The 14,626-nt window shown below is 44.3% G+C and overlaps 1 protein-coding gene across 10 annotated transcripts in view; it reads right to left on the reverse strand.

Annotated features, from left to right (window-relative positions):
• The window catches only part of tncb (tenascin Cb), a 360,962-nt gene that overhangs the window by 86,798 nt on the left and 259,538 nt on the right, over positions 1 to 14,626 (reverse strand). For all 10 annotated transcript variants that reach the window (XM_078226647.1, XM_078226655.1, XM_078226653.1 and 7 more), the window contains 2 exons: positions 12,508 to 12,623; positions 2,831 to 2,984 (listed from right to left, as the gene is read on the reverse strand). In XM_078226647.1, the coding sequence (XP_078082773.1) occupies positions 2,831 to 2,984; positions 12,508 to 12,623 (270 nt within the window). The remainder of the gene's footprint in view (positions 1 to 2,830; positions 2,985 to 12,507; positions 12,624 to 14,626) is intronic.

Here is a 14,626-nt window from a genome sequence, read left to right on the forward strand (position 1 = left end):
CAGAAAATGCTAAGTCTGGCCTTCACTCTGTGCGCGACAGTGGTTAGCACTGCAGTTCCACAGCGCCAAAGACCCAGGGTCGATTCCAGCCTTGGGTGACTGTGTAGAGTTTGTACATTCTCCCCGTGTCTGCGTGGGTTTTCACCGGGTGCTTCGGTTTCCTCCCACACTCCAAAGATGTGCGGGGTTAGTTGGATTGGCCATACTAAATTGCCCCTTAGTGTCCCAAGATGTGTAGGTGAGGGGTAATTAACGGGATGAATATGTGGGGTTATGGGGTTAGGGTTGGACTGGGCCTGACTAAGATGCTCTGTCAGAGAGTCGGTGCAGGCTTGATGGGCTGAATGGCCTCCTTCTGCACTGTTGGCTTGCTATAACTTTTCTCACTGACTTCTTTGAAAATAGGAGCAACAACTCACATTTGAAAAAGAAAGAAATACTTCTGGCAGATTTTTACCGGAATTTTCCAGTTCTGCCTGCCACGGGAATCGTAGAATCATCGCACATGGTTGGCGGGGGGTGACCATGCAAAGATCCGTTGACGGCGGGTAGGATTTTCTGGTTTTGGGGCGGGCGCGGCCAGAAAATGCCACAATGTACCTCTCACACATCATACTTTTAATAAAAGGCCCTGCAATGACTTTTGTGAAAAATTGCCATTTGTCATTTAAGTTAGTAATTTGCTTTCAAATAGAATCTCTTGGTGGCTAAAAGATGCTACAAGATTTGGAGCAATCATCTGAAATTAAGCCTGTATGGCTGAACTTAAAAAATTACAATGATTAAGTATAATATCCCCTCACCCTCTTACATATAAAACCAATGAGTAGCATGATGTGTATGCTTACGAACCTTAAGATTCACAGTAACAATGGTGATCAAATCTTGAATTTAATGCATGGAAAAAGATGGCAGCATGGTTTACAGCTGCTATGAATTTGTATATACTTTGAATCGAATAGATTAAAGCAAAACATCTGGTAGCACGCACTTGAGGTCATCTCTTAGTATAAAGGCTCCATATTATACTGAATATCACGCTGGTCAGGTACAAATTCTATGTTGTAGAACAAGGCCAGGCATATACTGTACAGATTTCTGAACGTTCCAACATTCTTCCACATCACCACTTTATTACAACTGACAGGTGGCCATTAGCTCATTCTTTCCTAATTAAATCTACCAGTCTGCCAACTTTTAGTATCCAGCACTGGGAAGATTCATTTGGTGTGGTTGTGCGTGTGTGTGTGATTTACGGTCCTGTAAAATGATCGCGTTCCAGACGGCCTGTGAAAACAGCCACGTTGGGAAACCCGTTCCAGTTCAAGCAGAATTTGCGTCAAAAGATCGTAACATTCCCAGAATGGGAATTAAAAATTAACGATTGGGCAATTCCCATATCCGCCATGCCAGTTGTTCAACTTCCACAGCAAATAAAATGAACATATTGACAAATTTCTTGAATCATCAGAGCCTACACTTCTTGGTGGTACAATTTTATGAGGTATGGAATTATAAATTTATGGCTATGAAATGGCTGCTTGCTGTAATATATAAGGATCATTACTGCATTGGTTAGTCTCCCATTTATGACCAGCTGTGGTAACATTTGGTATCCAGGATCATTTGCTTGCCTGGATTTTACAGTTGTGATTTTTTTTTATTCGTGGCACATGGGCATCACTGGCCGGCCAGCATTTATTGCCCATCCCTAGTTGCCCTTGGAGGGCAGCTGAAAGTCAGCCACATTGCTGTGGATCTGGAGTCACATGTAGGCCAGACTGGGTAAGGACGGCAGATTTCCTTCCCTCAAGGACCAGATGGGTTTTTCCGACAATCGACAATGGTTTCATGGTCATCAGTAGATTCTGAATTCCAGATACTTTTTATTGAATTCAAGTTCCACCAGCTACTGTGGCGGGATTCGAACCCGGATCCCCTGAACAATGATGGTGAAGCTGTCAGAGTTTGGCATCATTGCCTGACGACAACTTCTGAGGCTGGATTTTCATTGACAGGTTCATTTTTAAGTTTAAGTTTATTTATTAGTGTCACAAGTAGGCTTACATTAACACTGCAATAAAGTTAGTTAAAATCCCCTAGTCGTCACACTCTGGCACCTGTTCGGGTACACTGAGGGAGAATTTAGCATGACCAATGCACCGAGCCAGCACGTCTTTCAGACTGTGGGAGGAAACCGGAGCACCCAGAGGAAACCCACGCAGATACGGGGAGAACATGCAGACTCTGCACAGACAGTGACCCAAGTCGGGAATTGAACCTGGGTTCCGGGCACTGTGAAGCAGCAGTGCTAACCACTCTGTCACCCCATGTTCACCACTACTGAGAATATCACTTTTAGTTCCAGAGTTTATTAATTGAATTTAAAGTCCACCAGCTACCATGGTGAGATTTGAACCAGTGTCCCCTGGGTATTAGCCTAGGCCTCTGCATTACTAGTCCAGTGATAGTGCCACTAGGCAACTGCGTCCTCCCATTATATCCAAGGCTGAGATTGATAGATTTGTGGACACGAAGGAAATCAAAGGAGATTAGGATAAGGTGTGAAAGTGGTGTTGTGGTAGCAGATTAATCATGATCTTACTGGATGGCAGAGTGGGATCGATAGGCATTATAGCTTACTCCTGTTCCTATTACGTGACATGATTAGCCAAGGAAAGGGGCCTTTTGGAGACAATTCACTTAAAGGCCACTTTAATCAACTCAGTGTGCAGTATAACTTGATTATTGCACTGACTCAAACTAATGGTTGTACAAGCTAGAATGCAATCAAGTGGAGGGGAAAAGTAACACATTTTGATTTACTTACTTGTTGTCAGTCTTTTTTTAGCTGCTGGGCCACGAGTATTATTTTTCACAGCATGGAGGCTGACTTTATAGTCCTCTCCCGGAGCCAGGCCAGTCTGCACAAATGATACTTGTGATTGCTTCAGACTGGTGGAAATCTCTCCATTTTCCTCTTTCTGCAATGACAAGAAGTTTGGTTAGAAGGGCAAAGAAACATAAAAGAAACTGTGAGAGTTGCATTGCTTTGGTTTCATTATTTCAGCCATCACCCCAGACACATGTGGTTGGTGCATGGCATTTTCTGATGCCATCCGGTTTTTAAAAATTCACTGACGGGATGTAGCCGTCGCTGGCTGGTCCAGCATTTATTGCCCATCCCTAACTGCCCTCCATTCCAGAGGGTATTTGAAAGTCAGCCGCACTGTTGTGGATCTGGAGCCACATGTAGGCCACACCGGGTAAGGGTGGCAGATTTCCTTCCCGAAAGGACAGATGGGTTTGTACAACAAATGACAGTGGTCTTCATTAGACTTTTAATTCCAGATTTTTTATTGAATTCAAAATTCAGCATCTGCCGTGATGAGATTAGAACCCGGGTCCCCAGGTTTTACCCGGGGTCTCTGGATTAGTAATCCAGTGACAAAATCACTACGCCACCACCTCCCAGTGCAATGATATACACCAAATGTGCTTGGTAACGCTGCCTTGAAGATGAAATAAAAGCAGAAAATGCTGGATAAACTCAGCAGGGCAGTGTCTGTGGAGAGAGAAAGAGAGTTAATATTTCTCTATGACCCTGCTTTAATGCATTATAGATGAGTGGGCAACAAGGATAGAGTTTATGGTTGATTTATCATACTTACTTTAGACATATGTCATTGTTAAAGAAAGAGATTTGTCCCCGATTCCAGATTGAAATTTTAAATAATAATAATTCAAGAATACCAAAAAGTAATTTCGCATTACCATCAACCACTGTTTGATCTGGACTTTTTTGTTTGTAAGTGGTTAGAGCAGAACCAACTCCAGCATCGACTGTCTGAGAAAATGGGAACACATGCTTCTGATCTCAAGTTGTTACATTCAGTGTGAAGGCTAAAAGTGTGAAGTGTCCAACTGAAGAATGAGGCGCTATTCCTAGGGTTTGCATCGAGCTTCATCGAGCTGGCCAGCACATATTGCCCATCCTAAGGGCAGTTGAGAGTCAACCACATTGGTGTGGCTCTGGAGTCACATGTAGGCCAGACCAGGTAAGAATGGCAGATTTCCTTCCCTAAAGGACATCAGTGAATCAGATGGATTTTTCCGACAATCGACAATGGTTTCATGGACATCTGTGGATTCTTAATTCCAGATTTCCTTTTTATTGAGTTCAAATTCCACCATCTGCCGTGGCGGGATCCGAACCCGGGTCCCTAGAACATCAACTGAGTTTCTGGATTAAGAGTCCAGCGATAATACCACTGGGCCATCACCTAGTATTGTATTGAGTAATACAAGCATCATCTTTATAGTGCAAAGGAGACAAATGGCAAGTTAGAGTCAAAATTGCACTGCCAATACCATGAAATTATAGAATCCCTACAAGTGCAGAAGGAGGCCATTTGGCCCATTGAGTCTGCATTGACCACAATCCCACCCAGGCCCTGTTCCCGTATCCCCACACATTTACTCTGCTAATCCCCCTGAAACTAGGGTCAATTTAGCATGGTCAATCCATCTAACCCGCACATCTTTGGATGTTTCAAGAAAACATGAAGCAATCAAACCTTTTCATTTGTTTCCTTTTAATGTTCACTTTTTAAACCTGAATTTACCGAGTGCGACATTGACCTTCTCATCGCTTGCCAATTTAATTATCTATTCCAATTGCACTCTGACATTTCTCTCCTCCTCCTCTCACACTGTTTCAATGAAGCTCGATGCAAACCCTAGGAATAGCGCCTCATTCTTCGGTTAGACACTTTAGCCTTCACACTGAATGTAAAAACTTGAGATCAGAAGCATGTGTTCCCATTTTCTCAGACAGTCGATGCTGGTGTTGGTTCTGCTCTAACCACTTACATCTCCTCTGGACCCAGCCTTTAACGCTTTACAGACCTGATTGCCTGCTTTTTGTTTTGCCTTGTACCCTCAGCCCTCAGAACTACCCTTTAATCTATCACAGACCTCCCTTTTGTCCATTCCATCCAACCTGCACTGCAACCCGCCACCCCCACCCTTGACCCCAGCCCCCTCCCCTGACCCCATCCCCCTCCCCTGACCCCATCCCCCACCCATGCCTCCTTTTCCCTAGCTCTACACTCACTTTTAAAATGTTGGCCGGAATTCTCTGGTCTTGTTCACCTTCCCACAGATACGAGCGAGAACGGAGAATTTGGTGCTCAGCCAAATCTCCATTCACTGCAGCGGGACTGGAGAATCCCAGCCACAGACGAGGTCGGGAGAATCCCAGCCACTAAATCTCAAACCCCTTCCGGTTTTGATGAGAAATATCAGCTGGAAACCCAAACTCCATATCACTCCACGGAAGCCAAATTCTCCCTCAGTGTTCCTGAACATGCGCCGGAGTGTGGCAGCTGGGGGATTTTCACAGTAACTTCATTGCAGCGTTGATGTAAGACTACTTGTGACACCAATTAATAAACTTTAAAAGCTTAACCTGCTGAATGTTCCCAGTATTTTCTCATTTGTTTCTTCAAGTCTCTCTGGATTGCCACTCCTATAAATCTTACTGCATTGCTGGACCGAGCATTACATTAATTGCGTTTTATGGAGCTTGGTCATGGATATCAGTACAACATTGTTGCTATACGGAACAGTTGGGTGCCTCAGACTCAGAAGTCTTGGCTTGATTCAGACCATTAATTCTTCAGTTTTCTCTGCCCCATTACGTTAATCTTAATAAAATTCCAAAGGTCAAAATAAAGCATGGTCTTAAAATAAGCAGGACCAACGGACATGCATTTTGAATTACACTTTATTTCCTTGTGAATACCACTTTCAGTTTAAGGAAACAGTGTTAAATACATATATTAAAACTGAATAAAATTATATGTATGTGTCAAATTTAACCTGAGCCCGATGGAAGGTCTTTAACTGTCATTTTGCATTTCAGGTGCCGTTGGAACAATCTCTGCATGTTTTCAGCATCTTTCATTTATTTTTATTTCTGGAAACCAGACATTTGCATATTTTTGCTTTTTATCATAGAATCCCGAGAGTGCAGAAAGAGACCATCCGGCCCATCAAGTCTGCACTGACTCTCCGAAAGAGCATCCCACCCTGGCCCTCTCCTCTATCTCCGTAACCCTACACATTTACCATGGCCAATCCACCTAATCTACACATCTTTCGAGTGTTTATTTTATTTATTAGTGTCACAAAGAGGCTTACATTAACACTGCAATGAAGTTACTGTGAAAATCCCCTAGTCGCCACACTCCGGCGTCTGTTCAGGTACACTGAGGGAGAATTTAGCATAGCCAATATATCTAACCGGCACGTCTTTTGGACTGCGGAAGGAAACCCATGCAGACATGGGGAGAACCTGCAAACTCTTATACAGTCACCCAAAACTGGGAATTGTACCCAGGTCCCTGGCCCTGTCAGGGAGCTGTGCTAACCACCGTGCTGCCTACTTATCTTCCCACATCCCAGTCACAGAGCAGTGCAACACAGAAAAGGAAGCCATTTGGCTCACCTATGCTGACTTTTTCAAAGACCAGTACAGTTAGTATACTCACTGCGCCGCCCCCAGCCGCACATTCCTCAGCCCTGAACCCCCCAGCCGCACCTCCCCAAGCCCCGCACAACTCCCCCCACCCCTTGCTGTTTCCTATATCCCTTCAACCTTTCCTCCTCCAAGTATTTATCCAATACCTTTTTGAAGACTATTATTGAATCATTTTGACCACTCTATAGGCAACACATTCCAAATCTTAACCAATTGTTGCTAAATAAAGCTTTTCCTCAATATGAACAAACATACGTATGAATTAAGAGCTGGAGCAGGCCACTTGGCCCTTTGCGCCTGCTCCACCATTCAATAGGAAAATGGCTGATCTGATTGTGGTCTCTATTCCACTCTCCTTCCTTCCCCCCCCAAGCTCTTTAACTCCATTGTCAATCAAGAACATATGAAACTCAGCTTCAACATATTCAATGACCCTGCCTCCACCGTTCTCTCGGGAAAAGAGTTCGCCGGGGAGGCGATGGCTTAGTGGTATTATCGCTAGACTATTGATCCAGAAACTCAGCTAATGTTTGGGGACCCAAGTTCTTATCCCACCATAGCAGATGGTGGAATTTGAGTTCAATAAAAAAAATATCTGAAATCAAATATCTACTGATGACCATGAAACCATTGTCGATTGTCAGAAAAACACATCTAGTTCACTAATGTCCTTTAGGGAAGGAAATCTACCATCCTTACCTGTCTGGCCTACATGTGACTCCAGAGCCCAGCAATGTGGTTGACTCTCAACTTCCCTCAGGCAATTAGGTATGGGCAATAAATGCTGGCCCGTCAGCGACACCCATATCCCACGAATGAATTAAAAAAAACAAACCCTTTGAGAAAAAAATTCTCCTCATTCCCATCTTAAGTGGGAGATCTTTTATTTTTAAGCCAAGTCCCACATGGAGAAACATCCTTTCAGCATCCACCCTGTCAAGTCCCCTCAGGATCTTCTATGTCTCATCCATTGCCAAGCACCTTAAATCTGTGCCCTCCGGTCATCAAGCCCTGTGGCTATTGAAAACAATTCCTCTCTACTTACTCAATCCAAATATCCAACACCATTTTCTGGTGCACCATCATGTTAGCTGTAGCTTACCGGACTTGATGAAAGAAAATATCTTGTAACAGTCATCTGTTACAACATGTAACGGTGAAAATCTAAGTGTTAGTCATGCATTTTTCAGGAACAGATGTACAAAGATTTTACAGCTGTCTGCACAACAAGCGAATAAATAAATATGACAGTGATACGTGAGGATTGATTCGAAAAGAAAAATTCAGCACCTTAATGATATCGTTGGATTTATTTTGAATGAAGGAGGAAGAGAGTTGCGGGATGGGGGGGTGGTTTGCATTTACACATTGTTCAGGTATACTTGCCAGTAATTCAAAAGGAAAAATCCCACTGATAATACCAGTGTCAGTGAAGACAACATGGTGTGGGCTGCCTCCTGGGTGAATAAAGTTTCAAGTACCAAACCCACTCCTGGGTGTCACTCATTATGATTTTTAAGGAGGTGCTCCCCTAATTCGCTTGGAGACCAGTTCGCAGCCCAATTGTGGGTGGCACGGAGGCACAGTGGTTAGCACTGCTGCCTCGCAATGAGAGGGACCCGGGTTCAATTCCCTGCTTGGGTCACTGTCTGTGCGGAGTCTGCATGTTCTCCCCGTCTCTGCGAGAGTTTCCTCCAGGTGCTCCGGTTTCCTCCCACATTTTAAAAGATGTGCTGGTTAGGTGCATTGGCCATGCTAAATTCTCCCAAACTGGCGCTGGAGTGTGGCGACCAGGGGATTTTCATGTAAACCTACTTGTGGCACAAATAAATGAATTAATTAATGATGGCTTTTAAAAGTACAGGATCTATTAGAAGCCTTCCAAATTGCAAGGACTAGCAGTGTGCGATGGAAAAAAAAAGAAATACTTGTATTTATATGCCATTTTTCCCAACTACCAGACATCTCAAAGCATTTTACAGCCAATGAAATACTTTTTGAAGGGCTATTATTGTTGTACGATCAGCCATGATCATAATGAATGGCGAGCGGAGCAGGCCCGAAGGCCTCCTCCTGCTCCTATCTTCTATGTTTCTATGTAATACAGAAAATGTGGCAACCAAGGTGCATACATCAAACTATCCTGAACAGTAGTGTGAGAATAACAAGTTACCTATCTTTGAAATGTCAATTGAGGAATAAGTATTGGTGAGGATGTTAGGAATATCTATCTCCCCTGCTCTTCTTTGAATAGGTGTGGTGGGATTATTTACATCCACCCAAACAGGCAGATGGAACCTTTGGTGTGAAGCTTTGTCTGATGGACGGCATCTCTGACAGTGCAGCATTGGGGGAGTGCGGAACTGGAGCATCAGCCTTGATTTTTGCCTTTAAGCCCTAGAGTGGGATTTGAATCCAGAACCTTGTGACTCAGAGATGTGAATGCTACCACCTGAGCCACAGCCAATACGGAAGGTAAATATAGTAAATTTGAGGAGGAGATGGACAGATTTTTAATTAGTTATTGGTTTAAAGAGTTATGGAGAATTGGCAGTAAAGTGGAGTTGAGACTGAGATGAGATCAGCCATTATTGTATTGAATAGCGGAGCAGGCTCAAGGGGCTGAATTGCCTATTTCTGCTCCTAGTTCTTTTTACCATTTTTAAGTGAGTGAGTGAGTGGGCGAGAATCTGGCAGATGGAGTATAACGTTGACAAGTGTGAGGTTATCCACTTTGGAAGGAATAATAGTAAAATGGACTATTATTTAAATGGTGAAAAATTACAACACTGGGCAGAGGGACCTGAGGGTCCTTGTGCATGAATCACAAAAACTCAGTTTGCAGGTGCAGCAGGTGATCAAGAAGGCAAATGGAATGTTGGCCTTTATCGCGAAGGGGATGGAGTATAAAAGCAGGGAGGTCTTGCTGCAATTGTACAAGGTACTGGTGAGGCCGCAACTGGAGTACTGTGTGCAATTTTGGTCCCCTTATTTGTGGAAGCATGTATTGGCCTTGGAGGGAGTACAGAGAAGGTTCACCAGGTTGATACCGGAGATGAGGGGGTTGGCTTATGCGGAGAGATTGAGTAGATTGGGTCTGTATTCGTTGGGAGTTTAGAAGGCTGAGGGGAGATCTTATGGAGACATATAAGATAATGAAGGGGCTTGACAGGGTAGAGGCAGAAAGATTCTTTCCACTTAGAAAGGAAACAAGAAGTAGAGGACACAGCGTCAAACTAAGGGGGAGTCAGTTTAGGACAGAGTTGAGGAGGAACTTCTTCTCTCAGAGGGTAGTGAATCTCTGGAATTCTCTGCCCATTGAAGCAGTGGAGGCTACCTCGTTAAATATGTTTAAGTCACAGGTACATAGATTTCTGATCAATAAGGGAATTAAGGGTTATGGGGAGCGGGCGGGTAAGTGGAACTAAACCACTATCAGATCAGCCATGATCTTATTGAATGGCGGGACAGGCTCGAGGGGCTAGATGGCCTACTCCTACTCCTATTTCTTATGTTCTTATGTACCATCACTGAAGCCCCCAAAACCAACATCTTGGGGGTTACTGTTGACGAGCTACATAAAATTTGGCAGATGGAGTATACTGTGAGAAAATGAGAGATTGTCCACTTTGGCAAGAAGAACAGAAAAGCAGAATATTAGATAAATTGAAGGTGACTGAAGAATTTTGCAGTGCAAAATGATCTGGGTTTCCTTATTGTATATGAATCACAAAAAGTTATCATGCAGGTACTGCAAGTAATTAGGAAGGCAAATGTAATATTTGCCTTCATTGCTCGGGGGATGGGACATGTAAGTAGAAAAGTCTTGCTACAAATGTACAGGAGATTGGCGTGACCACACCTGGAGCACTGAGTACAGTTCTAATCTCCTTCTTTAAGGAGGGCTTTACATGTATTCAGAGAAGGTTGATTCCTGGAATGAAACAGTTAGAATCATAGAATCCCTACAGTGCTGAAGGAGGCCATTTGGCCCATCAAGCCTGCACTGACCACAATCCCACCCGGGCCCTAACACCATACCCCCACATATTTACCGTGCGAATTCCACTCAACACTTAGGGGCAATTTGTCATGTCCAATCAACCTAACCCGCACATCTTTGGATTGCTGCCTTATGAAAAAAGGTTGAGCAGGTTGGGCCCACACTCATTGGAGTTCAGAAGAATGAGAAGTGGTTGTATTGAAACATGAAAACTTTTCAGGGGGTTTGACAGGGTAAAAGCTGAAAGGAGTTTCTGCTCATGGGGGGAATATAGAACCAGAAGCACAGTTTCAAAATAAAGGGTCTCCTATTTTAGATAGAGATGAGGAACTTCTTCTCTCAGAATGTTGTTAATCTTTGGAATTTTTTTACCCATGAGAGCAGTGGAGGTTGGTTCACTGAATATGTTCAAGGCTGAGGGAGACGAAATTTTGACAGCAGAGTCAAAGGGGGCAGGCAGGAAGGTGGAGTTAAGGTCGGAATCAGAGCAGTCACGATCTCACTGAATGGTGTAGCAGACATGATGGGCATACTCTTACTCCAGTTTCTTATAGTCTTATGAATACTGCAGCTACAAAAACAGGTCAGAGACTGGGAATTCTGCAGCGAGTAACTCACCTGGTCACCCCAAAGCCTGGTTCACCATTTATAAGGCAAAAGTCAGGGGTGCGATGGAATACTCGCCACTTGCCTGGATGAGTGCAACTCCAGCAACACTCAAGAAGCTCCACATCATCCAAGACAAAGCAGCCAGTTTGACAGGTACCCCATCGACCAACCTGAGCATTCACTCCTTCCACCATCACACACAGTGGTAGCAATGGGCATTATATACAAGATATACAGCAGCAACTCATCAAAGCTCTTTTGAGAGCTCGTTCTAAACCTGCAAACTCTACCACCTAGAAGGACAAAGGCAGCAGATGCATGAGAACACCATCACCAGCAAGTTCCCCTCCAAGTCACTCACCATCCTGACTTGGGACTATATTGCTGTTCCTTCACTGTCATTGGATCAAAATCCTGGAACTTTCTTCCTAACGGCATCTTGGGTGGCCCATCGAGTCTGCACAGACCACAATCCCACCCAGGCCCTATTCCCGTAACCCCACACATTCATCCTGCTAACACCGCCCCCCCCCCCCCCCCGCCCCACCATGATACTAGGGACAATTTAGCATGGCCAATCAACCTAACCAGCACATCTTTGGACAGTGGGAGGAAACCAGAGCACCCGGAGGAAACCCACGCAGACACAGGGAGAATGTGCAAATTCCACACAGACAGTGACCTGAGGCTGGAATTAAACTTGGGTCCCTGGTGCTGTGAGGCAACAGTGGTAACCACTCTGCCACCGTGCCACCCAATCAAAGTCTGCTTGGAGCCCTGGACCCCGTCATCCTGCCCATAGGAGAACAGCCCCTGCTGCCTGCAAGGAGTCTGGAGGTCTATTGGAAAATTCCACTCAGCCTCCCTTGATTGGCCTCAGATGTCTCCGATGATGGCACCACAAGCCTCATAAGGGTGGGTAGCCCTGCTGCCCACCCACCCTTCCCCTCCCATGCAATTCCACCTCCTCAACATTAGCCCTGTTTCCCTCTGTTCCATCCCAACCAGCCCCCCCCCCCCCCCCCCCCACCTCCACTCTTCCCTCCACACACACACACACACTAATATGCCTTGCTTCTGAAGTCAAGGTGACAAAAGTGGACGCTTTCTTGATTTTCATTCCATACCAAAGAAGAAACACATAATTCACTTTAGATCACAACAAATGATCCAGGATCTCATTTCACATGGAATTAGCAAAAGCAATATTGGATAATTAACGTGTACAATTATCAACCAAATACTGGCATCAGAACTAATCAATAAATTTGTCTCATGCTATAAGAAATCAGTAACACACTGGCAATCATCCTCATGTCTTGTGGCCTTAGAGTTGTAACATGTAACTTACCGGGGCTTTGAAAATGATCTCCCAGCTATCAAACAGAATGTCCAAAGGTTCCCACTCCACACTTACTGTGGTCTCACGGATAGACTTGAATCTTAAACCATCAGGAGTGGGTAGATCTGCAGGGAGGCAGGAATTAATTTTAGAAAGTTAGAACGTCACAGAAAACGGATCATTTCCATCAGAGCAATTCTAGATTGAGAGCAGAACTAGCTTCCAGCAATTGTCTTGAACTTCAATGTGATTTAAGAGGACGGCAGGGTGGCACAGTGGTTAGCGCTGCTGCCTCACAGTGCCAGGAACCCGGGCTCAATTCCGGCCTGGGGTGACTGTCTGTGTGGGGTCAGCACATTCTCCCCGTGTCTGCGTGTGTTTCCTCCCACAGTCCAAAAAGAACTGGTTGCTTGGCCGTGGTAAATTGCCCCTTGGCGTCAGGTGGATTAACAGGGTAAATACATGGGGTTACGAGGATAGGGCCTGGGTGGGATTGTTGTTGGTGCAGGCTCAATGGGCCGAATGGCCTCTTCCTGCACTGTAGGAATTCAATGATTTTACATTGGCACACTGGCTGCAAAATGGTCTGTTTTGAGGTTGGTAAAATGATAGAGTTGGCATGACTATCAACTTAGGACAAGCTTTTCAGCAACATTTTTGGGAAGTGTTGCTGGCATACATGTTCAAATTACTCTAAAGACTAAAAGTAAGAACTCGATTTTTTTATTCTCTTTGATCTAAGTTGTTGGTAAGGAACTTGTCTGAAAGATAAGGCACATGTTAAAAAATAACCCTTAAATATTTAATCTGAAAGTGGCTTTATTCAAACAACCAGACCCGAAAATCAATCTTCATGTGAAATATGTGCTGCAGATTGCTATCGCTTTGCATTGATTTTGACATCAATCTAATCAATAATTCCAGCGTGAATCGTTTCTATGTTGCACTTTTGATTCACTTATTCTTGCTGACATCGCATAAAAAGTAATTTGCAAGGTATATCCATCTCAGGAATTCAATTCAATGCTAGAAGATCAATACCACAACTTTCAACTGCAGCCTGCAGCTGGGGGAGAGGGGGGTAGCAGCTGGAAAATGTAGGTCCAAGGTTACAGAAAGAACTGAGAATGCCTGAAATGTTGAATTCTTTCTCAGATTCTTGAGGTCACTTGTACAACCTTTAGTGCAGTCGGTCACCAATCTTCCAAACGGGGTCCGCCTTATACCCTTCAGCTAACTTAACTTTACAAATGAAAAATGCTTCGCTCTTTTGAACCTAGGCTTTTAAAGCTTATTTATTAGTGTCACAAGTAGGCTTATGTTAATACTGCAATGAAGTTACTGTGAAAACCCCCTAATCGCTATACTCCTGTTCGGGTACACTGGGGGAGAATTTAGTATGGCCAATGCACCTAACCAGCATGTTTTTCGGACTGTGGAAGGAAACCGGAGCACCCGGAGGAAACCCACGCAGACACAGGGAGAATGTATAGGTTCCGCATCCAAAGGGTTGTGAATCTACGGAATTCCCTGCCCAATGAAGCAGTTGAGGTTGCCTCATTGAATGTCTTCAAGGCAAAGATAGATAGATTTGTAATCAGTAAAGGAATTAAGGGTGGGTGGGCGGGTAAGTGGAACTGAGTCCATGAAAAGATCAACCATGATCTTATTGAATGGTGGAGCAGGCTCGAGGGGCCAGCTGGGCTACTCCTGCTCCTAGTTCTTATGTTCAGACAGTGACCCAAGCCGGGAATCGAACACAGATTCCTGGCGCTAAGAGGCAGCAGTGCTGCGCATTGTGCCACCTCGCCCACTTTTTGATTTCAATGAGTAATATTCATGACCAATGTTCCTGATTAAGAGTGAACACTACCTGCTGATGACCGATGGGTCGCAATGAAACACAAGTAGTTGGAGAATATGTAACCTTGGTGGTTTCTGCATTTCTGTTCAGTTTTCCAGTAATTAATTTAGTTGTGAAAGGAAAGGCTTATTGATTTGTAGTTGAAAGCAGGTGCCTTCACAATCACCTTAGCGAGCTTTCTTTGGGGCGATTACCCGTCTAATTGGAATCTCAGGTCAGGTTCATTCACACACAATGGAATGAAATATGACTAATTGGGCAATA

This window comes from Mustelus asterias, chromosome 13, assembly GCF_964213995.1.
Source record: "Mustelus asterias chromosome 13, sMusAst1.hap1.1, whole genome shotgun sequence".
Classification (NCBI taxonomy): domain Eukaryota; kingdom Metazoa; phylum Chordata; class Chondrichthyes; order Carcharhiniformes; family Triakidae; genus Mustelus; species Mustelus asterias.